Source organism: Myotis yumanensis, unplaced genomic scaffold, assembly GCF_028538775.1.
Source record: "Myotis yumanensis isolate MYYU_CA2020_CCGP unplaced genomic scaffold, mMyoYum1.0.hap1 SCAF_2, whole genome shotgun sequence".
NCBI classification, from domain to species: Eukaryota; Metazoa; Chordata; class Mammalia; order Chiroptera; family Vespertilionidae; genus Myotis; species Myotis yumanensis.
This window is the reverse complement of record NW_027223753.1, coordinates 163,044,698-163,070,780: the sequence shown is the minus strand read 5'-3', so window position 1 is coordinate 163,070,780 and position 26,083 is coordinate 163,044,698. Positions and strand designations below refer to the sequence as shown.

The following is a 26,083-nucleotide window of genomic DNA, read 5'->3' as shown; positions in this document are numbered from 1 at the left end:
GACTGTTTTGAGGATCAAATGAGATAATACATATAAACTGATTATAACAGAGCCCTGCACGTGGTAGGCATTCAATACACGTTGGCTATTATTATTGAAATGCATTCTTGGCAGTGAAGATTAGAAACACAGGGGACTCTAAAACCACCTCTCTTTCCTCTGTTACTTTAACGATTCTACTGAATTACCTTAGGCTAGTTGCTATACACCTTTTTAAGATCTCCACTATTAAGACATGAAGATTGACAAACTACACCAACTCAAGGCTCTATCTAGACCCAGCTTGTGAGCACCCACAAAGCCGTCTTCTTTCCAGTCTAGGAATACATGTCATAACTACCCTGTCCTGCTCCCATACCTGGGCCGTGGTTGGGTACGGATTGGTGGAGGCTAGAGAAGGACCCAAAATAGGAATGCTGAGCGGAGCTGGTTGGAGGAGTACATGTGGAACCAGGCAGAGCTGTCAGGCTCTGGCTCTTTGTCACCAGCAGTGGGCTCTCATGCTTTCTGGCAAACTAAAAGAAAAAAAAAGTGTCAGAGTCAAGGGTCAAGGATAAAGGTTCTCAGAGAGGCACTAAGCACTACGGAAACACTGGTAGAAGCTGGCCGTTGGTAGCAGGCTTGTACTGCTATGCACATGGAGTCAGAAGTCAGACCAGGGTTCAAGTCCAGGTCCTATCACTTATAAGCTATTTGCTCCAAACTCTGGGCCAGTGACTTATTTACTCTACCCTCAGTGGCCTCCTTTATAAAGTGAGATTAATGGCAACCTTAGAGAGTTGTGATGATTAAATGAGATGATGTATGAACTGTGCATAGCACCATGCCTGGCACATACATAGCATGGTAACTAAGACTAAACATTTTAAAACCAGGAAAGGTAGGGGATACCTCCTTAAAAGAAGTAGGGACTGTGATTCCATTCTAGTCGAGGCACTGATATTAGTGTTGGGGTAAGTGAACCAGAGAGTTGATAATAAGCAACATCAAGCAACAAAATTTTCTTTATGCTTCAAAGACAAAAATGGTCCAGTATAATGCTAGACCCTATTAGGTCTGATGCTATAAATCCTACTCCTGATTCAAAATCATCCCTCTTCTCCCAGGGCTTTAACAAGCCTGCCTTTAAGGAGGTGCTTACTCAAACTAAGGATTTTTAAAACAGTTTAAAAAAATAGACACCTCCCTTCTCAGACAGACCTAAACTTGGACTTTTACTTCGATAGGTGCTTAACAGTACCTCCCCTTCTTTTCCAAGTGTTTCTTTTGTTTGTTTTTTTTTTTTTTAATGAAAGCCTTTAAGTTTACAACTAAGTAAGGAAACATCTGGCTACAGAGGGCTGCATCCTGGGGAGGCCTAGGAGGCCAGCATAAACATAGATAACTCCTTTCCCCCTTTACCATGGACGCATCAATCTGGGCGAGCAGGCGGGGGTTGTTCTGTTCCACTGCTTCTAGGCACTGCAGCATGGCTGTGACGTGGGCATCGCTTAGCAGGAAAGCAGTATCTGGGGAGAGAGAAGCAACCAGTGAGGGAGCCAATAGGGAGTCCTTCAGCTTCCCTGTATGGCCCCGGGAGAAGCTCAGGAAAGGAGCGAGGGAAAAGGCAAACATGACTTGAGCAGAATCAGGCCACTGTGGAGAGAAGCGGGGCCAGAAACAAATAAAGTACAGGAGAGGCTAAGTCAGTGATGGCGAACCTATGACACGCGTGTCAGAGGTGACACGCGAACTCATTTTTTTGGTTGATTTTTCTTTGTTAAATGGCATTTAAGTATATAAAATAAATATCAAAAATATAAGTCTTTGTTTTACTATGGTTGCAAATATCAAAAAATTTCTATATGTGACACGGCACCAGAGTTAAGTTAGGGTTTTTCAAAATGCTGACACGCCGAGCTCAAAAGGTTCACCATCACTGGGCTAAGTAATGTCTAGTATAGGAGAGAGGCCAGGACAAGAGGCTTCAAACTCAGAATGATCCAGATTTTAATCCTGGCTCTGGGTGGCTCTGGCCATGTTACCTAACCTTCTTGAACTCTACTTCCCTGATTGGAAAACAGGGATATTAATACCCAACTTCCAGGGCTGTTGTTAAAAAGTATATGTATACAAAGTACGTAACAGTGACTGGAACATAGAAATTCTCAGTCAGTAGCAGTTGTTCTTATTGGTTTGTGTCGTACGGGAGTAGGGGAATACGTTTGTGTATTACATAGGAAGTGAGAGAGAAGACTGGCTACATGTTTCTTATTAGAATCTCTATGGCATCAAGTAAAATATGAGACCTTGGGAAAGAGTCTTTAAAGGAAGGGTAAAGTGGAAAACAATGAGGGAATCTATGCCACAATCCTGGCTAAGTGACCTCTGCCTACCTGTGTAGAACTTCCTGATATACTGTCGATCCCCAAGCAGAGGTCGGAGCTGAGCGGAGAGGCAGTGGCACTGCAGGCTATGCTGCAGCCACAGCTCTGCAATGACACGCTCATTCACGCCGTCAGCGCTGCTCTGGCCATTCTCGTGCAAGTTGATGAACTAGGAGGCAAAAAAGGCATGAGTCAAAACATGTATACAGGTAAAAACACAGCAAGACTGAGGCCTGAAGACCTGAGAACTAAATTGAGACAGGTTAAAAGGAGGCCATCACAGGCATTTTTCCTCCAGCTAGCGTCTACAGGTTACTGAGGAAGGAGAGGGACGGAAGGGATTAATGGCCCCGCTGCTGGATTGGGCCACTGGAGCGGGGCTAAGCAGTTAAAACCTAATAGGCAGTTCCTAGAGAAAAGAAAGCTCCTACATCTGTCTCTATGTGCTAACTCCAAAGGAGCATCTTTTCTGGGGTACTCAGAAGAAGGGTAAACTTGATCTTTTCCTTCTCGCACAGAGTCCTCTATTTCAGACGGCCTTCAGAAAAGGATGCAACAAAGACCTGGGGGAAAGAATCTAGAAAAATGCCACCAAAGAGAAACCTCTTTTGGCCTCTAGCCACAGCATTCTCTATTTGGAACCTCCTTCTGCTTGGCTGTTTCTGAAAGCAAGGTCTCAGGCCAGGGTCAGTGCAAAAAAAGGATGGATGGTCATTTCAAGCAGCTTCTAAGAGTAAATGACGATAGCAACATATTTTATAAAAGAAAATTAGAGGGGGGTTTGGTGGGGAAAGTGAGGATAAAAAATCTCCATAAAAAAATCATGGGGCTCTCGCCTCTTCTTCATAAAAAAGGATAGTGTAAGACCTATCCTTGTTATTTGGTTCCCTTACCATTTAAAAACAAGTTACTAACCCTAACCGGTTTGGCTCAGTGGATAGAGTGTCGGCCTGCAGACTAAAGGGTCCCAGGTTCAATTCTGGCCAAGGGCATGTACCTTGGTTGCAGGCACGTCCCCAGTGGGGAGTGTGCAGGAGGCAGCTGATCGATGTTGCTCTCTCATCGATGTTTCTGACTCTCTATCCCTCTCCCTTCCTCTTTGTAAAAAATCAATAAAAAATATTTTAAAAAAAACACAAAAAAGCAAGTTACTGCCCAGCCAGTGTGGCTCGGTGGTTGAGTGTTGACCTATGAACCAGGAGGTCACGGTTCAATTCCCGGTCAGGGCACATGCCAGGGTTGCAGAATCGGTCCCCAGTGGGGGTGGTGTGGGAGACAGCCAATCAATGATTCTCTCTCATTGATGTTTCTATCTCTCTCTCCCTCTCTGAAATCAATAAAAACACATTTTAAAAAATAAATTAAAACAAGTTACTTTTCCCAACATCATCTCAACAATGAATCTGGCAGTGGGTGGGATATACATGAAATAAGGCTGGCCATGAATCAATAAGTATTGAAGATGGATATTTTGGAGTTCATTACACTATTCTCTTTAATTTTGTCTATATTAAATCTTTTCCATAAGAAAGAGTTAAATCAATAGATACATAAATTTGGCAGAGACTGATCTGGAACTAGCTGTGTAACTCTGGCAAAGTCATCTAACCTCCTCCGGCTTTGTTCCCCTGACTAGAAATCAGGGTTACTATGATGAGCTGAGAGGATAGAAGAATAGAATGCTATGATGGTAGCCAAAGCTGATAGGAACATGTTTGGCTCCATTTGACACCGGCCTTCAGAAACCTCACATTTCTTTCTAATTGTTATATCCTCATCTTCTTAAACAGTTATTAAAATTTCAGTCCCACTTTCCCCAACCACTTCAGGGAACCTCTTAACATATACCATATACCCTGGATTTTGAAAAGCTTCACTCTGGTCCCATATATGCAGATCTTTTGAAAACAACAAAACTTTTACACCCCTTCCCCAAATGAGAGAAAGTGGCCAAAACAATGGGTTTGCAAAGTTTATTTTTTAAAGCAAATAATCCTCACCTTCAAATCAGTCCTAAAGTGACAATTTCCTCTCCTCGGTTATAAGAAACTCGACACACACCATCCTTCTATTCTAGGAGACTCCTCAAACAGAACACCAAACAATGAAGCCTCGTGGTTACCTTCATCTCTTACCTTCTCCACATGAAGGGCTGAGTGGGGACTCAGCCAGCGGATATCTTTCACAAATTGCCAGTAATCAGTTTGGCGGCAACACACCTGCTGTGGGAACACACATGGTAAACAAATCACTACCATTTTGGACCAAATCTAGTTCTAGTGTTGACATTCAAAGAGAGATAAAAGCACAACCTTCCTGCCCTGACCGGTTTGGCTCAGTGGATAGAGTGTCAGCTTGCGGACTGAAGGGTCCCAGGTTCAATTCCAGTCAAGGGCATGTACCTCGGTTGCAGGCACATCCCCAGTAGTGGGTGTGCAGGAAGGAGGCAGCTGATCGATGTTTCTCTCTCATTGATGTTTCTAACTCTCTGTCCCTCTCCCTTCCTCTCTGTAAAAAATCAATAAAATATATTAAAAAAAAAAAAAGCACAACCTTCGTCTCAACAGAAGTTCTCAGCAGCAATAAAAGGAATACATATACATGGTTCACCTTTTTAAAGGATAGCTGTTGAAAATTATTGTAATTGTTCTTTTGAACAAGTAATTTGTACATATGACATCGAAGGTTATATAATGAAAATAATCTGTTTTCTACCATTATCTCTTCACCATTCAACAATAAGAAAACAAATCATAAGCATAACTAATGGACATAAGACACTGGGGGGTAAGGGAGGGCAGGGGTTTGTCAAGGGCGGGGGGGGGGGCGGAAAAGGACACTTATGTAATACCCTTTGTAATACTTTTAGCGAAAAATAAAAAAATAAAATAAAAATAAAAAAATTTAAAAAAAAAGAAAACAAATCATTTGATTTTAAAAATGGGCCAAAAACCTTAACAGACACCTCACCAAAGAAAATATGCACATGGTAAATAAACACATGAAAAGATACACTACATCACATGTCACCAGGGAAATCAAATTAAAACAATACAATACTACTATATACCTATTAGAATGGTCAAACCCCAGGTCAGTGCCAACATCACATGCTGGCAAGGATTTAAAGCAAAAGGAACTCTTATTCACGGCTGGTCGCCGTGCAAAATGTTAAAGCCACTCTGGAACACAGTTTGGTAGTTTCTTGCAAAACTAAACTACTCTTACCATATGGTCCAGTGATCACACTCCTTGTTATTTACCCAAAGGAGCTGAAAACTTATGTCCACATACAAACCTACACACAGATGTTTATAGCAGATGTATTCATAATTATTATAACCTGGAAGCAATAGAAATGTCCCTCAGTAAGCAATGGATAAATAAACGGTGGTGCTCTTGCATCTCGGCCATTGACATGCCATCCAGACTGAGGAAGACCCGAAAACTTCAGGGCCACATGAGCCACGGCCACATCGGCATCTGCAAGCACAGGAAGCATGCGGGGGGGGGGGGGGGGGGGGGGGCGGGGGGGCGCCTCGGAAATGCTGGTGGCTTGCATCATCACTGGATCAACTTCGACAATATCACCCAGGTGACTTTGGGAAAACTAGTATGAGGCATTAGCACTTAAAGAGGAACCAGAGCTTCTGCCCAACTGTCAACCTTGATAAACTGTGGACCCTGGTCAGTGAGCAGACACGGATAAATGCTGCCGAGAGCAAGACTGGAGCTGCTCCTATCATTGATGTGGTGGAATCAGGCTACTACAAAGTTCTGGGGAAGGGAAAGCTCCCAAAGCAGCCTGTCAGTGTGAAGGCCAAATTCTTCAGCAGAAGAGCTGAGGAGATGACAAAGGGTGTTGGTGGGGCTTGTGTCCTGGTAGCTTGAAGCTACAGGGAGGGAAGCTATCAGTTCATTAAAATGTCCACAAGTACTTTTGTCTTCTGGACTGAGTGTAGGTCCTTTGGCATCTCTACTTCCCTACCTTTACTTCAAAAACCTCCCTAACAGGTTGTAGGAGTTAGGGTATCAAGGCCTGGGGAAGAAAGCATGCAAGAGATAGCATCAACACTTAGAGGCCTTTGGGCCATTACCTGACTTGAACTTTTCATTTATAAAGTGAGAATGATACCTGTCGGTAAACTGTCTGTGTGTGTAAATAAGTATTAAATAGTTGAAAGGCAAATAAATAAATAAAGAGTGGTACATTCAGACAATGAAATGTTATTCAGCACTAAAAAGAAATGAGCTATCATGCCACAAAAAGACATGGAGGAAATTTAAATGCATGTCACTAAATGAAAGAATTCAATCTGAAAAGGCTACATACCGTATAATTTCAATTATATGACATTCTAGAAAAGGCAAAACACTATGGAAACAGTAAAAAGACAGTGGCTACCAGGTTTTGGAGTGGGGGTAGGATGGAGAGGATGAATAGGTGAAACACAGAGGACTTTTAGGGCAGTGAAACTACTCCATATGCCACTATAAGGGTAGTGACATGTTATTAAAAATTTGTCCAAACCCACAAGACACTGGGGGTGGGGGAGGCCGGGGGGATGTTAACGGGGGGAAAAAAAGGAGACATGTGTAATACTCCTGGTAATACTTTAAGAAATAAAAAAAAAAAAATTTGTCCAAACCATAGACTGTTTAAGAGTGAACCCTAATGTAAACTGTGCACTTTGGATAATAATGATGTATCAATGCAGGTTCATCTGTTGTAACAAATGTGCCACTCTGGTGGGGAACGCTGAGAGTGGGAGAGGCTATACAGGAGAGAAGGCAGGGAGTTTATGGGAAATCTCTGTACCTTCTGCTCAATTTGGCTAAGAACTTAAAACTGCTCTAAAAAATAAAGTCTATTAAAAAAATGTTAGGTTCACTTAATAAACCACTTTTGGGGGGAAATCAGTAGAAAAGAAAAATTGGCTAGTAAAAAGTAGATAAATTTAGGCATTCTCCACAAACTATAGGCCAAAATAAATTCCAGCTGAATTAAAGAGCTAAATAAAAAGGAGGAAGAGGAGAAGGAGGAGGAGGAGGAGAACTTGAAGAAAAGGAAGAGGAGGAGGAGGAAGAGGAGAAGAAGAAGGAAGAGGAGGGAAAAAAAACCCTATACATCCCACAAGAGAAAAAAGAAGTAAGAATATTGGATTTTTGAATTAAAAATGTCTTCAATGTATAAAAGCACAAGTATATATCAAAAAGGAAGAGATAGAGGGAAATTTTAAATTTCTGTAAATAAAATTTTAAATGAATGTTCAGTATTTTTATAATAGCAAAAAATATGAAATGTAAACAACGTGAACATTTATCAGTATGGTACTGATTAAGAAATTAGGGTAGTACATTCACGCATGTAATATTATATACACATTAAAAATTATGCTGCCTGGCCAGCATGGCTCAGTGGTTGAGCATCGACCTATGAATCAGGAGGTCACTGTTTGATTCCTGGTCAGAGCACATGCCTGGGTTGCGGGCTCAATCCCCAGTAGGGGGCGTGCAGGAAGCAGGTGATCAATGATTCTTTCTCATCATTGATGTTTTGATCTCTCTCTCCCTCTCCCTTCCTCTCTGAAATCAATAAAATATATTGATTTGGTTTTTGCCCTATAGCCAAAGACTATTGAATAAATGCAATTTTAGATGTTTTGAATTAAAACAAAATGTTTGAGTGATATATCTTACCACTGTTTAATAAATCAATCAGCTAATGATTCAGATCATGAAGTATAAGAAGGCTTTTCCTGTTATAAAAAAAATGATATAGGCCTGGCTGGGTGGTTAGAGGTCTCACATAAATTATTTTTCTTTCTCTCTTCCCCTTCCTCCCTCCCCTTCACTCTCTCTCTAAAAAAAAAAAAAAAAAAAAAGAAGAAGAAGAAGAAGAAGAAGAAGAAAAAATCAATAGAGAAAATATCCTTAGGGGCAGATTTAAAAAGAGTGTCAAAAGACAAAGTAGGAAAAAAGTATTTATAACTCACATTACAGACAAAGGACTAATTTTCTTTTTTATTAAATTAAATATATTGGGATGACATTGGTTAACACAGTATATTAAGTTTCAAGTTGCCGAAACCGGTTTGGCTCAGTGGATAGAGCGTCGGCCTGCGGACTGAAAGGTCCCGGGTTCGATTCCGGTCAAGGGCATGTACCTGGGTTGCGGGCACATCCCCAGTGGGAGATGTGCAGGAGGCAGCTGATCAATGTTTCTCTCTCATTGATGTTTCTAACTATCTCTCTCCCTTCCTCTCTGTAAAAAATCAATAAAATATATTTAAAAAAAAAAAAAGTTTCAAGTGTATAATTCTATCATATATCATCTGTATTTTTCACAGTATGCTCACCACTAATTTTCTTAATAAATATAGAGCTCCTGAAAATCCACAGGCTAAAACTAAAAATCTAAGGAAAATGGGGGGGAAATAGAAAAATTCACAGAAAAAAAAATTGAAGGGCTCTTATAAACATCTTTCATAGTAAGAGTAACTTTACACCAATTACATTGGCAATAGTTAGTTTAGTAACACCCTGTATTGGCAACAGTATAAAGAATTACTGGTAGATACTCATACATTGGTGAGGGTATAAACAGACATAACTTACTAGAAGGTAATTTAGCAACAACTATCAAAACTGAAAAGCACATAGCCTTGCGAAAACTCGGGTGAACCTAAGAACGGTTAGGCCCAATCCCTCTCACAATCCGGGACCGCTGGCTCCTAACTGCTCACCTGTCTGCCTGCCTGATTGCCCCTAACTGCCCCCCCTGCCAGCCTGATCACTCCTAACTGCCTCTGCCTGCTGGCCTCATCGCCCCCAACTGCCTCCCCTGCAGGCCTGGTTGTCCCCAACTGCCCCACCCCACTGGCCTGGTCGCCCCTTACTACCCCCCACCCACTGGCCTGGTCGCCCCTTACTGCCCACTCCCGCCGGCCTGATCACCCCCAACTGTCCCCCTCTGCCGGCCTGGTCGGCCTGGTCGCCCCACATAGCCTGCTGTTCAGTCGTTTGGTCGTCTCTCACTAACGCCCCTGCCGGCCTTGTTGCTCCATGCAGCCTGCTGTTCAGTCGTCCATCTGGTTGTTTCGGTCGTGACGGCCCCTGGCTTTTTATATATTCGGATTTGTATATGAACAAAACCACAAATTTCAACTTGGTGGTAAAGAAAAGAAAAGAAAAGCACATGCCCTTTAGCCTAACAATTCTGTCTAGGAATATAGTAAAGGACCAAGTGACCTATATACAAGGTTATTCACTGTAGCATTATTATTAATAGCAAATGACTGAAAGCAATTTGAATGTCCACTACCAGGAGACCGGTTAAATAAATTATGGTATACATATACAATGAAACATTACAAAATGACACCTGTCAGAAAGAATGAAGCTCTTTAACAATTTTATTTATTTTTAATATATTGTTATTGATTTCAGAGAGGAAAGGAGAGGGAGAGAAAGATAGAAGCATCAATGATGACAGAGAATCATTGATTGGCTGCCTCCTGCACACCCGCACTGGGGATTGAGCCTGCAACCTGGGCATGTGTCCTGACCAGGAATCGAACCATAATCTCCTGGTTCATAGGTCTATGCTCAACTGCTGAGCCATGCCAGTCCGATTAACTATTTTAAATAAATTATAAGATATATCACATGAGAAAAGCAAGGTACAGAATAGTGGTTATAGTGTCCTTTTATTTATGTGAAAAATCAGGTGTAGCAAAGAAAATTATGTATTCATATTTACTTTTATAAGCATAAAAATTCTCTGGTAAATGGTAGTTACCTATGGGATCAGAAGGAAACGAGACATTTTACTGGATATGGTTTTATACCTTTTGTTTTTTTAACCATATAAATGTGTTGTCCATTTAAAGAATTAAATATTGCCTGGCTGGTGTGGCTCTGTGGTTGAGTGTCAGTCGACCCATGAACCAGATAATCGCGGCTCAATTCCTGGTCAGGGCACATGCCTGGGTTTTCAGGTTCGATCTCTAGTGTAGGGTGTGCAGGAGGCAGTCAATCAATGATTCTCTCTCATCATTGATGTTTCTATCTCTCTCTCCCTTTCCCTTCCTCTCTCTAAAATCAATAAAAATATACTTTAAAAAATAAATAAATAATAATTAAATATTTTTAAACAAGTTATGGAGTGATATATACAGTACAATCTTAATATTTTAAAAAGCACAGAAATATGGAGTGATATATACAGTACAATCTTAATATTTTAAAAAGCATATAAATGCACAGAAAAAAATAATAAAATCTACCAAAATATTAAAGAGTGATTGTTATTGCTATGGGAGGACTAAAAGATAGCCTAGATGAAGGCTGTCAAGGAAAATGAGATTTTCTAAGAAAATGGTCATTTACAGCTTTCCTAAGGCCCTGATTAAAAAAATATGTAATACACATTCCATAACACATCCTTATGAAAGCACAAAAGAAATGACCCACATGAATCATCATACCCCTCCCCCTCTCCAAGGGCAAATAGCTTCTTGATGACGCAGCAGCCAAACCTTTGAAAGCCTTAGTCTTTAGGGAGGAAATGAAAGGGAAAAACAAGTCCTTGACACAGACTTCAATGTTTAGGTCTTTACAAGGCAGAACAGAGCAGTGGTGAAATGAAAATGAACCTCTGGTTTTTATTCTTCCCACTAGGGCCTATAGTGAGTGTGTGTATGTGTGTGTGTGTGTGTGTGTATGTGTGTGTATCATTTATTTGAGAATTTCTTTGACTCCCCTATATCATCATGGCACATTTTCTCTTCCTGGCACAGACGGTAAAATTGTCCTGTAATATGGTTAACTGATTACTCTAGATGACATTGTAAAATTAGTAATAGAATCCTTTTGCTACCAAGACACAGGTACTTTAGCTACTGGAAGGCAGGGCCACTAATCTGGTAGCTATTTTGGTCATCACTCTGGGAAACTTGTACTGAGTTTTGTAAAAGATATTGGCATGATTCCCAAATTTCTAACTTGGAATACTGAGTAGCTGGCAATGCCACAAATTAGTATTAAAAATATCAGGAGGAAGGGCAAACTCATGGGAGAATGTAAGTTTGTTTTGGGTCATACTGTGCTTAGCCTGTAGGACAATCAGCCAGATAATATATAGCCAACAGCTAGTCTTGTAGACCTGGAGTTCAGCAGAGATGTGTGAGCCTAAACAATGCAAGTGGATAAGACTGCTTCAGGAAAATGAACAAAATAAGAAGAGATAAGGACATAAGACAGAACCCCATTAAAAGCTAAAATCCAAGAGGAAGAGATTCCAGGGAAAGAAACGAAGAAGGAGTGGTCATAGAAGTCAGAGGTCTCCATGACATAATAAAATAATAATGCCTGCCCTGACCGGTTTGGTTCAGTGGATAGAGCGTCGGCCTGCGGACTCAAGGGTCCCAGGTTCGATTCCGGTCAAGGGCATGTACCTGGGTTGCGGGCACATCCCCAGTAGGGGGTGTGCAGGAGGCAGCTGATCGATGTTTCTCTCTCATCGATGTTTCTGTCTATCCCTCTCCCTTCCTCTCTGTAAAAAAATCAATAACATATATATTTTAAAAATAATAATAACAATAATAATAATAATGCCTGATGGTGGTCAATAGTGAAGAACATAAGACAGCACTCAAAGGAGAAATATGTTAATTGGATTTGATAACATGGATGTCATTTTTACTTAAATTTTAGTACCAAGATCATCAGTGGTAAGGGAAGAAGGCAGATTGCAGTGGGTTAACTTATTTGTTTTGTAAATTCCAATGTTCATAATTATTTTTGCCATAGGACTACAAGACAGTTAACTTGAAAGTTAAAAAAAAAAGGAACATTTATTAATTACCTCCTATGTGCCGTGAACTTCAGTAGGCAAATTTGTTTGCTTTTACATTTAATCTTGCCATCAAATGTTATGATATAAATAACATTATTCTAGAAAAGGGAAATGAAAGGGAAGATGGCGGCATAGGTAAACACCGGAGACTGCCGCCGTGGACAACCACTTCAAAAATACAACTAAAAGTCGGAGCGGACATCAACCAGAACCATGGGAAGGCTGGCTGAGGAGAGTCTCTTCAACTAGAAGCAAAAACAACAGCATTCCGACGCTCAGCGGAGGCGCAGTGTGGAAAATTTAAAGGTACGGCGGTGCGGTGGTGAGGGTGCGCGCGCAAAGCGGGCTGGCGGCTGAGGGCGCGATTGTCGTTTTCAATCAGGAGCGAGTCTCAGACTCTGGGCTACAGATCCGGGCGAGTCTCTAGGGACCCAGACTCAAACGGGAGAAGCGGGACTGTCTGGCTACGGCCCCTCCGAGGTTTGCAGCGATTGCTGGGACAGAGAGGCAGAGCCCCTGGGGACGGACTGAGAGCGGCCATAGCTGCTCCCTCCCCCCGCCCTGTTGAGCCCGCCCCGCCCAAACCCTGCGCACAGCCATTTGCCCATCGCCTCAGGCAAGGGCTGGACTAGCGCCTCCCCTGAGGACTGAAGTTTTCCCACAGCTGATTTCCACAGCCAGTCGGCCTGGTGGTCAAATCCCTCTAGTGTTAACTACAACAATTAAGGCTTGGCTAGAACAAGACTGCGCACAGAGACCACAAGGGGGTGCACCAAGAAAGCATAAAAGATGCGGAGACAAAAAAACATGACAGAAATGGAGGATATGGAGCTAAGAATCGCAATTTTGAGGGCTTGCCATAAATTTGTGCAGAGCCTCACGAAAACTAATGAGACCCTCGATGCTACGATAAAGAAATTAGAAAGTAAGCATACACGGACTGAAATAAGAATATTATACCCAATAGCAGACCAGAGGAGCACAAGAATCAAACCAAAGATTCGACAAAAAACACCCAATTGGAAAAGCAAAATGAAAAAAGAATCCGAAAGTGTGAAGATAGTGTAAGGAGCCTCTGGGACAGCTTTAAGCGGACTAATATCAGAATTATTGGAGTGCCAGAAGATGAGAGACAGCAAGATATTGAAAACCTATTTCAAGAAATAATGGCAGAAAACTTCCCCCACCTGGAGAAAGAAATGGACTTACAGGTCCAAGAAGCGCAGAGAACCCCAAACAAAAGGAATCCAAAGAGGACCACACCAAGACACATCATCATTAAAATGCCAAGAGCAAAAGACAAAGAGAAAATCTTAAAAGCAGCAAGAGAAAGAGGCTCAATTACCTACAAGGGAATACCCATACGACTGTCAGCTGATTTCTCAACAGAAACTTTGCAGGCCAGAAGGGAATGGCAAGAAATATTCAAAGTGATGAATACCAAGAACCTACAACCAAGATTACTTTATCCAGCAAAGCTATCATTCAGAATTGAAGGTCAGATAAAGAGCTTCACAGATAAGGAAAAGCTAAAGGAGTTCATCACCGCCAAACCAGTATTATATGAAATGCTGAAAGGTATCCTTTAAGAAGAGGAAGAAGAAGAAAAAGGTAAAGATACAAATTATGAACAACAAATATGCATCTATCAACAAATGAATCTAAGAATCAAGTGAATAAATAACCTGATGTACAGAATGAACTGGTGACTATAATGAATCAGGGACATAGAAAGGGAATGGACTGACTATTCTTGGGGGAAAAGGGGTGTGGGAGATGCGGGAAGTGACTGGACAAAAATCATGCACCTATGGATGAACTCAGTGGGTGGGGAGTGAGGGTGGAGGGTGGGGTGGGAGCTGGAAGGAGGGGAGTTATGGGGGAAAAAAAGAGGAACAAATGTAATAATCTGAACAATAAAGATTTATTTAAAAAAAAATAACATTATTCTAATTTTTACAGATGACAAAAGCAATTACCTAATAGTTAAGACTAATAATTTCTCATGTTTTTCTAAAGCTTTTCATGTATTATCTCATTTAATGCTCACAACAATCCTATGAGGTGGGTACCAGTGTTATCTCATCATGTTACAAATGAGGAAACAGAGGCACAGAGAGTTATATAACTTGCCGCATAGTGGTAAAGCTGAGATTAAAATATGAGAAGTCTGACTCCAAAGTCTATAATTATAACTATGATGTCATTTTTCCCCCCAAGGACCTGAGCAATGAGTCTGGATGTAAAATCCAGGTTCTGACTAATTCTAAACACTTTTGTCAGATTGCTATACAATGTTGCCTCCAGATTCCTAGAATGGTGTTTTAATAATGAAGATCATTAAGAACAATTCTTTAAAGGATAAAAAAAATTTCCCATCTTTAAAACTAATTAAAACAGAAAGCCTCATTTTCAGAACTTACTCTGAATAAAGAAAATCTAACCTAAGCCAACTTTCCCACTAAATTATAAAAATCCAATAGGGCCCTAGCTGGTTTGGCTCAGTGGATAGAGCATCGGCCTGCCGACTGAAGGGTCCCAGGTTCGATTCCAGTCAAGGGCACATGTCTGGGATGTGGGCTTGATCCCCAGTATGGGGCATGCAGGAGGCAGCCGATCAATGATTCCCTTTCATCATTGATGTTTCTATCTCTCTCTCCCCTCTTCCTTCCTCTCTGAAATCAATAAAAATATTTTTTAAAATAAAAAAATAAAAATCTAATAGGAACATTGGTTTAAAGATATTGTTAGAGGTAATATACACAGACTTTTAGAAGGGAGGGTAGCAAAGTAAATCCTATCAACTATAAATATCTTAATATCAATTCACTGATTAGATCTTTTCCAATGTGACTGCTAGTTGAGAATAAATTCTGATTAAAAAAAAAAAAAAAGGTAACCCTGGCTCAGGGGAAAGAGCTCCAGGGAAAAATACTGGGCTCTGATAAGAAAGAGCATGAGTATTTGGGAATACACAATTATGCACATATTTGTGAGGTTTGATTTTTATTTTTTTATTTTTATAAAGACTTTTTTATTGGGCCCTGGCTGGGTAGCTCAGTTGGTTAGAGTGTTGTCCTGATATGTCAAGGTTGCAGGTTCGATCCCCAGTCAGGGTACATACAAGAGACAACCAATGAATGCATAAATGAGTGGAACAACACATCAATGTTTCTCTCTCTCTCTCAAGTCAATAAATTAAAAAAAATTTTTTAAATAAATAAATATTTTTTTATTTGATTTACAGAGAGAAAGGAAGGGAGAGGGAGAGAGAGAAACATCCACGTGAAAGCAAAACATCGCTCGGCTGCCTTCCGCACGCCCCCTATTAGGGGTAGAGCCTGCAACACAGGCATGTGCCCTGACCAGGAATCAAACAGGCAACTTTTCGGTGCATGGGAGGACACCCAACCAACTGAGCCACACTAGCCAGGACAAGGTTTGATACTTAAAAAGTAGAAAGATACCAGACCAATGAATCACTTGACAAGTTTATCCAGACCAAACCTTACTTAAAACACTGCAAATGAAGTAACTGCCAAAGATAAGCAAAAACCATTAAATATTAGCTTCCACTCATTTTCAATACTCACAGTTTATTAGAATGTTTGCGGATATTAAGGAAAATAAACTCAACATCAAAAAGTTTATATTTTTAAAAGTAAGCTATAATTACAACTACTACTCATAAGTATCAACAAGTTGTCTACAAAATGATATTCATAGGACATTCTAAAAATGACAATAGTCAATAAATATTTCTCAGATGTGTCCTAGGATAACCCTAAGAGGAAAGTCCCAATGACTGTCCTGACCCTATTCCTCGTCATCATATTGTACAGTCCCTCCCTCAAGGGCTCACAGACTAGAGACCAACATCTTCTCCCTGCCAACAACTTAATGCAACTGTTTCTTTCCAACAACTAATTCACCCAATTGGACAAAAAAGAAGGTCTCCATACCTTGTCATGGATGAGCCCATGATAGAGGATGCTCTGCATGTCCCTGCAAAGCCGTTCCAGGCCACCATACTTGGACCAGACGTTGGGGCTGTTGGCTGACACCAAACCCTCCACAGTAGTCTTCAAATTACCCAGCAACTGCCAGTGCTCCCTCCTGTAAGAGCATCAATGATACCAGTGGTTAGTTAACTTGCTGTACCTAATGCTGATCACATCAAAGAAGGTCTAAGGCAAGAAACCTTCTGTCCCACATCCTATCATTCTCTCCCCTATTAATTTTTTACTTGGTCATAAGATCCAATTCTGAGAGGATTGAAGATGTAAAGAACACTAAGACTTAAAAAAAGGAACAACTCACATTTACATGGCATATTATGCTTTGAAGGTGACCTTCACCCACTATCACTCAATCCTCACAAAAGTAGTCGATAACCTATGATTCTGGGAGTATGACCCATCAAGATCCTCTTCTGGACCATGGACAATATATAAAGAGATGTGGACATTTGCTCAACACCAGAAATCTTGTGCCAAACAAAAAAAGCAGGAAAAAAAAAAAAGACTTTCTATTTCCAGCACTAAATACACATACCTAGATACAAATATTATGGGTAAGTACATAAGTTGCCTGTGATTTTTTTAAAATATGTTTTTATTAATTTCAGAGATAGGATGGGTTAGAGAAAGGAAGGGAGAGAGAGAGAAACATCAATGATGATAGAGAATCATTGATCAGCTGCCTCCTGCACACCCACTACTGGAGATTGAGCCCGCAACCTGGGTACGTGCCCTGACCAGTAATGGAACCCTGACCTCCTGGTTCATGGGTTGATATTCAATTAACTAAGCCACATGGGTCGGGCAGCCCATGATTTTTCCCCTGTGATTTTTAAAGCTAAAATTGAGATAAAAATGTTTTAAGTTTGCACTGAGCCATTTTGGGACATGCCCCCAAATCAGTCAACTATTCTCACATGCCAGGGCTGTGGGCTCAATCCACTGTAGGGGGTGTGCAGGAGGCAGCTGATCAATGATTCTCTCTCATCATTGATCTTTCTCTCTCTCTCTCCCTTCCCTCTCCCTTTCCATTCCTCTCTGAAATCAATAAAAATATATTTTAAAAAAAAAAGAAATAAAGCACTTTAGTGGAAAAGTTTAAAAATCGATGCCAGATGATCTTCAAGGTTCCTCTTAAAGCCCCAACATTTTCTCAACAGAGTTTCCAACCCATAAAAACTCAAAATCAACTGCAATTGAATGAAAAGAGTTGGATGCACGGAGACAAACTGGATAAGAAAATCATAAGGAGATGAGGCGTCAAATTCCTTCTTTTGGGTCCCCAACTGTTATGCTGGGCACTTTACCTTTCCCCTTAATTTCTTTTTAGCAGATGACTCTTTCCTCTTTTTAAGAACAGTACTGAGAATGGTAATAATTTCTTTAAGGAATTTTTTTACCAAAACTATTACATTATTTAAATATCTACAGGTATGGGAGGATTCTGAATTGGAATTCTTTCTACCAGTACTCAAAATGAACCTCTCTCACACATTTTTGTACATTTTCTGAGCATCTTTAAAAAGTAGATGGGTACAGTAAAGGCAGACATATAAAATAAAATGAATGAAGTTCGAGATGGTATATGAGTATCATCTAGAAAAACCCAGGTGGATCTCGCTCTGGTCTTCTGATCTGAAAGCCTTGAGATGAAGAATTCATTCAAACTGAGAGACACCGGGCTTTCTTAATCTTATACCATTAAACATGTGAGTCACCAGACTCCCATGTTCTATTTCTTTCTCCACCCCCATTTTTATTGAGATATAATTGACGTATAAATTTATATTAGTTTCAGCACAAAATAATGATTTGACATATGTAAACATTGCAAACTGATTACTACAATAAGTTTAGCAAATATTCATCACCTCACATAGTTGTAATTTTTTATGAGAATTTTAAGACAATCTGTTAGCAACTTTCAAATAAAAACACAGTAGTGTTAACTATAGTCACCATGCTGTATATTACATCCTCAGAACTTATTTATTATTTTTTCTTTTTTTTCCCCTTTCCTCAGAACTCATTTATCTTATGACTGTACCTGTGGACCACCTTTACCCATTTTCCCCATCCCTCCACCCCCACCTCTGGCAACGAACAATCTGTTCTCTGTTGCTATGAGTTTGGGTTTTTCAGATTCATATATAAGTGAGATCATACAGTATTTGTCTTTTACTGTCTGACTTATTTCACTTAGCATAATGCCCTCAAGGTCCATCCATGCTGTTGCAAACGGCAAGATTTTCTTCTTTATGGCTTAATAATATTCCATGGTATGTATGTATCAATATCACTTTTACTTTTGTTGTTGTTGTTAATCCTCACCCAAGGATATTTTTCCAATGATTTTTAGAGAGAGTGGAAGGGAGGAGGGGACACACAGAGAAAGAAACATCAATGTGAGAAAAACACATCAATGGGATGACTCCCGCATAGGCCTCAACGGGGGCTGGGGATCGAACCCGCAACCGAGGTATATGCCCTTGACCAAAATTGAACCTGGGGCCCTTCAGTTCAAGGACGGGCACTCTACCCACTGAGCCAATCTAGCTAGGGCTAGCACATTTACTTTATCCATTAATCTGTCAGTGGGCACATAGGTTGCTTCCACATCTTGGCTATTGTAAATAATGCTTCAATTGCCCTGACCGGTTTGGCTCAGTGGATAGAGCGTCAGCCTGAAGACTCAAGGGTCCCAGGTTCAATTCCGGTCAAGGGCATGTACCTTGGTTGCGGGCACATCCCCAGTAGGGGGTGTGCAGGAGGCAGTTGATTGATGTTTCTCTCTCATTGATGTTTCTAACTCTCTATCCCTCTCCCGTCCTCTCTGTAAGAAATCAATAAAATATATTTTAAAATAAATAAACACAGGGGTGCAGATATCTTTTTTTTTAATCAATGCATATCTTGAGATAGTGATTTGTTACCTTTAGCTGTATATCCAGAAGGAGAATTGCTGGATCATATAGTTATATTTTAAATATTTTGGGGAATCTCCATACTTTTTCCATTGTAGCTGCACCAATTTATAATCCCACCAGTGGTGCACAAGAATCCCCTTTTCTTCACATCCTCACCAACACTTGTTATCTCTTGTCTTTTTGATGCTAGCCCTTCTAACAGGTGTGAGGTGACATCTCATTGTGTGTGTTTTTTTAAATATGTTTTTATTGGTTTAAAAGAGAGAGAGAGAGAGACATCGATTGGCTACCTTCCATAAGCCCCCTACTGGGGATCAAGCCTGCTTGATATCAAACTGGTGTCCTCTCAGTGCATGGTATGACACTCATCCAACTGAGCCACCCCAGCCAGGGCTCATTGTGGTTTTGATATGCATTTCCCTGGTGATCGGTGATAAAGAAAACTTTTCATGTACCTATTTGCAATTTCCCTGTTCTATTTCTATACCAACTCTGAGAGATATCTCAAGATAACTAAGATGTACACAGGACTGAGGTGGTCATAAAAATGTCATTTATTTATTTATTTATTAATAACTTTTATTTCTTGAAGTATTACATATGTCTCCTTTTTCCCCCCCTTGGCATTCCCCCGGCCCCTATCCCCCAGTGTCTTGAGTCCATTGGTTATTCTTATATGCATGCATATAAGTCCTTCGGTTGATCTCTTAATACCCCCCCACCCCCAAACCCTCCCCAGGCTTCCCACTGTAGTTTGACAGTCTGTTCAGTGTTGCTCTGCCTCTGCATCTACCCCTGTTCATCAGTCTATACTGGTCCCCATTATCTGTCCCAAACTCACTGGAGCAGTCCCAACCTCACCGGGGCTGTCTCGGCCTCACCGGGGCTATTTCAAACTCACCGGGACCTTCCCTACCTCACCGGGCCGTTTCAACCTCACCGGGGCCATCTCGACCTCACTGGGAAAAATGTCATTTATTATTGTACTGTGAGAAACTGCCATTACAGAGGCCAACTTTCACTTAGGTGACTCTCCATCTCCTGTGCTTCCTCAGAGCTAATCTGACCAGTTCTGACTGGTACAGTTTTTACATTCCAACAAGTTACAATCAAGTCTTGCAGGCCTGACAGCCAGTCTGGTTCCTCAAGTTACTATACATATCGGTGTTCTGATTCATTCTATATTGATCTTACAAGCTTAACTGTCAAAGAACATCATGATAAATCCTGAAAGCAGACACCAAGTACCTTATCATCCTAGGACTTAGATTCCAAAATGATGCAAAGAGCACTGAAATCCTAGAAACCTTGAGCATTCAGATCTACTGACAACTTCTCTGGACAAAACTAAAGAATGTTTTTTCCCCCCACAATAAAGTGTCCCTAAGATACCAAAGCTACAAAAGAATGTGCCTCTTGCTCTAAGATACACCAAAACATTTATATTTGGTGCACGCTCACATAGAAGAAAAGTAAACCTAAAAAAATTTTTTATTTATATAGCTAGTCTGTTTAGTGTTTTTACCTTTTTAGGGTCCTTTAATCTAATTATATAGTTATCATTTTCAGAGTTGAAATACTAAATTCAATTGAAGCCCATACACAGTGGTTGGATTAATCCATTTATACCTGAATCTAACGTGCAAATAAGCTGATCACCAAGATAAAACAAATACCCCTGCCCATTTGTTAACCACAGTATTTCCTAGGTTAAACCCATTTGGTAGTAATTCTTTGGATGGTATCACCCTGTATTCACATGTAACCTTTATCTGGGCACAGGTCAGGACTTTGAAGTTATTAGGTTCAAAGCACCCGTTGCAGAGACACTTCTGCAAATATACAGAGTGTTCTCCTTTATTCATCATAAATTAAAAGCAGTCTTTCTAGGCTGCTCACCCTGTGCCAAGGAAGAACCAGGCCTAAATGACAAGGGCCAGCATAATCCATCTCTACCTGAATCATTTTCATTAACAAACAGTAAAGCCAATCTCAGAATAAAATCCTACCTGTTTTCTTTTGGGAGGATTTTGACTACATTCCTCCTTTAAAGAGGAACAGGAATTGCTTAAGCAACTCAAATAAGGATATTCAGGGAAAAACAGTTTCCCTAAATGCCAACTCAGTCTTAAGGGTGCCAAATCACAATCAGCAGTGACACTCAAGGTAGAAACAAAGAAGTTATAAGCAAATGTTATTTTTTAAAGTGTTACACTAAATAAGTAAAATAAATAGTAAATAAGCAATTATGATGCAATTTTATTTTATTTTTAAATATATTTTATTGGTTTTTTATAGAGAGGAAGGGAGAGGGATAGAGAGTTTGAAACATCAATGAGATAGAAATATCGATCAGCTGCCTCCTGCACACCCTCTCCTGGGGATGTGCCTGCAACCAAGGTACATGCCCTTAACCAGAATCGAACCTGGGACCCTTCAGTCTGCAGGCCGACGCTCTATCCACTGAGCCAAACCGGTTAGGGCAGTATGATGCAATTTTAAAGTGAGCCTCAATCCAAGAAATATATATTGGCTTATCTTCAATCCCCAATGCTCTTTTTCATGGTAAAAGGAAATAACTTCAACTTATTGGCATAGTCCCTCCACAGTGTGTCATTTATGTGAAATGAATAGTGGTATCTACCTGAGATCAGAGTTGAAAATCAGGTTGACTCAAATCAGGTAATGATTTGATCCCTGGAATGTAAGGACAGTTATGTGACATCATCTGATGGAATATCACGAAACCATTAAAATTTGTGGTTAGGAAGTTTCCAAGCTAATAACAGTAGGCTAAAGTATAAAAATTATAAAACAAAGACTATAAAAATTATAAAACTATAAAATTATTATGCTATTTGTGATCTCAGCATAAAAATAAGAAATAATATGTTAATAGTGGTTACTTTTGATTATATGAGGGAAAATAGAGAAAAGTTGTTTAGGCCTTCCTTGAGGCTATCAATTAATGAAAGATTAGTAATCTGAACAAAGTTAGTAAACAAGAAGCTGAAAAGTATCATGAGGATTTTTTTTAAATAATCAAGGTCATCTTGTGCTGAAAGATTGTGGTGAGGCAAGCACCTGGGACTTTTAATGCCAGAAAGTACTTCCTGGAAAGAAGTAATGGGTTCCTTCTTAAAGTACAGGAAAACATAATTAAGTAAAATAATTATTGGTAACACTGAGGTGGCAATTTTCTTCTTGTCTGGCTCCATATTTTCTGTTTTTAATTATATAGTATTAACCTTGTAGAATATGTAGTTAAGTATTTATGATGTTTTAAAAACAAACAATATGCTTATAGAAAAAAACACACTTGACTCTATTATAAGTCTCCTCTCTGGTGCACCTAGACAGTGATGGCGAACCTATGACACGTGTGTCAGAGGTGACACGCAAAGTCATTTTTTGGTTGATTTTTTCTTTGTTAAATGGCATATAAATATATAAAATACATATCAAAAATATAAATCTTTGTTTTACTATGGTTGCAAATATCAAAAAATTTCTATATGTGACACGGCACCAGAGTTAAGTTAGGGTTTTTCAAAATGCTGACACGCCGAGCTCAAAAGGTTCACCATCACTGACCTAGGAGAACCTAATCGCTGGCCAGTCCCATCCCTTTATGGCTGACAGCAGAATCTCAATGTCCAGGAGAGAACAGCAGTACTTGGAGGCATGCTTTGTAACTTCCTACCTATTCAAAAAATGTCTCACCAATCACACTAAATTTGAATGATATTAAATTTATTGAATTTCAACAATGAGCAGGTTTAACAAAAGTAAAATCCCTTATGTTAGAAACCTAACCACCAATGGTGTACCAACTCCTTACCTGTGTCCCCAATCTAAATACCAACTTTCCTGCTAAGTAAGCATGCTGTAGTTGTTTCCTGAAAAATTCAGATTTACATCTACAGCAGCATTGTTCAATTAGATTTTCTGTGATGCTGGAAATGTTCTATATCTGTGTTGTCCAATATGGCAGCCACTAGCCACTGTGACCATTAAGCACTTGAAATCTGAGTAGTGTGACTAAAGAACTGAAATTTTCAATTGTATTTAATTTTAATTAATCTAAACTTAAGTAACTATGTGGCTAGTGGCTATCACACTGGATGGAGCTGTTCTATGGCCACCCAGATAGGTTGGTGAAACTTAACGAAGATTACAAAACAAAACAAAATCCATTTAGTGGAAGAAGTAATAAAGCAGCTATAAAAAGCAAAATCAGCTGTGGGAAGGGTAGATACTGAAAAACGTCAGCTCTGGGTTCCTGCTGTCAGCTGATACACCTCCCCTTCCTGGGTTCCGACAATAGCATTTGTCCCCAAAAAAACTTCAGGAGAATGTTTCTGTGGGCCCTTTTTGTATTAATAATTGGACTAGCAGTATGGATTGCTCAAAAGTCATGTAATCATCCTACTTTGCTGCCAGTGCTGTATAAACTGTCAACTCCCAGCAAGGTCAATGAATAGGGACAAAAGAGGCCCTTTCCTTCCATGGCAACAGTACAGGGGCAGCTGTCCAACTATGAGACATGACCAAATCATTACCATTTTCATTCCTTGAACAAATATTACTGAACACCAATTATATGTCAGGCACTATGCCAGGCTTATTACGGTGGTGAAAGAGGAGTCCCCATCTCTCTCGGAATTCAGAATGCAATGGGGGAAATGGGCACTTACATAAAATGCTATGAAGTGAGAAATGCTATAATAAGAGAGATGAAAAAGGACAGGTACGGCAAACATTATTTAAAGGATGACTAAGAGATCTCCAGGCGAAGAAGGAGGTATTACAGGGAATGTAGAGGAGAAACATTGAGAATGGTGAGGAAGGAGATATGACAACGAGTAAATGCATAGCTTTATAACTGGGAACTTCATGGGGACTAAAGTCCAGACTGAATACTAGGGAAGGAGTTTTGATTATTTTATATTTTTAATGAGAAACCACTGAACATTTCTGAGCAAATTACTTTTGTAACTTTGCTTCTGAAAAATTAAGCTGGTAGCAGTGTGGAGGCTGTCTGGAATTGGGGGGACTGAGTTTAGATTGGGAGATTAGTTAAGAGGCTACTGAGATAATCCACAGTGACAGATAATAAGGATCTTCAGTGAATATTTTATTTATATCTGTCCAGAATTCATGTCCCTTTCTTTTAGTAACAGGTCCCTCATTTTCCATAGGGAAATCACACCTCTGCCACTTAGTCTGGTCCATGAAGTTCTAAGGAAGTATCACACTTCCCTGGACCCAGGGTTGGGCACATTGTTTAGTCCTGACTCAGCTGCATATCCCATACCCTGAAACAGGAACGTAAGTCATGTCCATCCAAAAAGAGTCAGTCCAGAATTTTTGCTTTTGCTATACGTATTGAGACTGCATTCTTTATTTATTTTAGTTGGGGTTGCTAAAGTTCAATTTGCTAAGGGTTGCCCTGTAGAAAAGTCTGCCTGAGAATGAAGCCAACATACCAGAATAAAGGCCACATAGATAGGGACAAATTTTTGTTTAAGCACACACCTACATTTGGCCATTCCGGAAACATTACCACTCTCTGTTTTGTTTTGTTTTCATTAATATAAGCCAATATATTTGGAAACAGAAAAAAAATAAAGCTTCAAGATAAAAATCGGGTACAGAATTCAGAGGACTTGGTGACTGCTTGGATATGGAAAATGAAGAGGGAAGAATCAAATTTCACTCTGAGGCTTCTGGCTTGGTTGAGTGAGTGGAAAATTCTATTAACTAAGATAGAGAACTGAACAGGAAAAGGTTTTGGTCAATGGAATGAGTTTGGAGACACTATCTAGATCACTGCACCAGGAAAACTGCACATGTAGCTGGGTTCCAAACTCAGAAATAGGCTGTATAGGCCAAGGCAGTCTAGGGTAACAAAGCAATGCTAGAAGAACCATTCCTTTACCTGTTTAGTACTTTCACCGGAAAATCTCCAAAAAACAAAACACCCCAAAACTGGCATTTAGGAAACCCTAGGGAAAATGAAATATCATCCCTAAGCACTACAGCATTCTGCTAGAGTGATAACCAGCTAAGTGGAAAACAACAGGGGACAGAACTACACTCCAGGGATGAAGTTAAAAGCTAGGCCAACACCCCAGTCCTCAGGGTGCCCAACTGAGATAGAGGAGCCATGGAAGGAGGAAGAGCAGGCTATATATACCATTGCAAACAGCACCAAAAGAACACGCACACACACACACACCTTGCTTCAAGAAAACTGGGGAGGGGACAGAAGTAGTCATTTTTTTGCACTTAGTATATACCAAGCACTCTGTGAGAAACCTTATGCACATTATCTTATAGAATCTTCACAACTTACCAGTCAGGAAGGCATCATTCTTCCTACTCGGACAGGATGAACCAAATTAAGCAGTAGAACAAGGATTCAAATGCAGGCTATAAAAATGATTCTACCTGTCTATAAAGCTTATACACATTTCACTACAACAACTGCTTTCAGAAAATATATTGAAAAGTTGTATTTTTAAAAAATTATGCCATCTCATCAAGATTTTTTGTGAATCAGGTGTTTTACTGGCCATAGATAGGTTTGGTTTGCACTAAACCAGCCACAATGCCTCAATTCTCAGGCACAAGGCACGCATTTATCAGTTGTCTCTCTAGAGCAGCGGTTCTCAACCTGTGGAACGCGACCCCTCTGGGGGTCGAACGACCCTTTCACAGGGGTCACCTAAGACCATCGGAAAACACATATATAATCACATATTGTTTTTGTGATTAATCACTATGCTTTAATTATGTTCAATTTGTAACAATGATATTGGGAGTCACCACAACATGAGGAACTGTATTAAAGGGTCGAGGCATTAGGAAGGTTGAGAACCGCTGCTCTAGAGGTAAGGAGGCCATGGA

At 40.1% G+C, this 26,083-nt stretch overlaps 1 protein-coding gene and 1 pseudogene across 9 annotated transcripts in view; one reads left to right on the top strand and one right to left on the bottom strand.

Annotated features, from left to right (window-relative positions):
* RUBCN (rubicon autophagy regulator) overlaps positions 1-26,083 on the bottom strand; it is a 55,336-nt gene that overhangs the window by 26,398 nt on the left and 2,855 nt on the right. For 6 of the 9 annotated variants that reach the window (XM_070406433.1, XM_070406436.1, XM_070406437.1 and 3 more), the window contains exons 2-6: positions 16,188-16,341; positions 4,502-4,588; positions 2,376-2,535; positions 1,402-1,508; positions 359-515 (exon numbers count right to left, since the gene is read on the bottom strand). In XM_070406433.1, the coding sequence (XP_070262534.1) occupies positions 359-515; positions 1,402-1,508; positions 2,376-2,535; positions 4,502-4,588; positions 16,188-16,341 (665 nt within the window). The remainder of the gene's footprint in view (positions 1-358; positions 516-1,401; positions 1,509-2,375; positions 2,536-4,501; positions 4,589-16,187; positions 16,342-26,083) is intronic. The other 3 variants (XM_070406434.1, XM_070406441.1, XM_070406439.1) reach the window with 1 other exon arrangement.
* On the top strand, positions 5,785-6,257 carry LOC139002196 (large ribosomal subunit protein uL15-like; annotated as a pseudogene).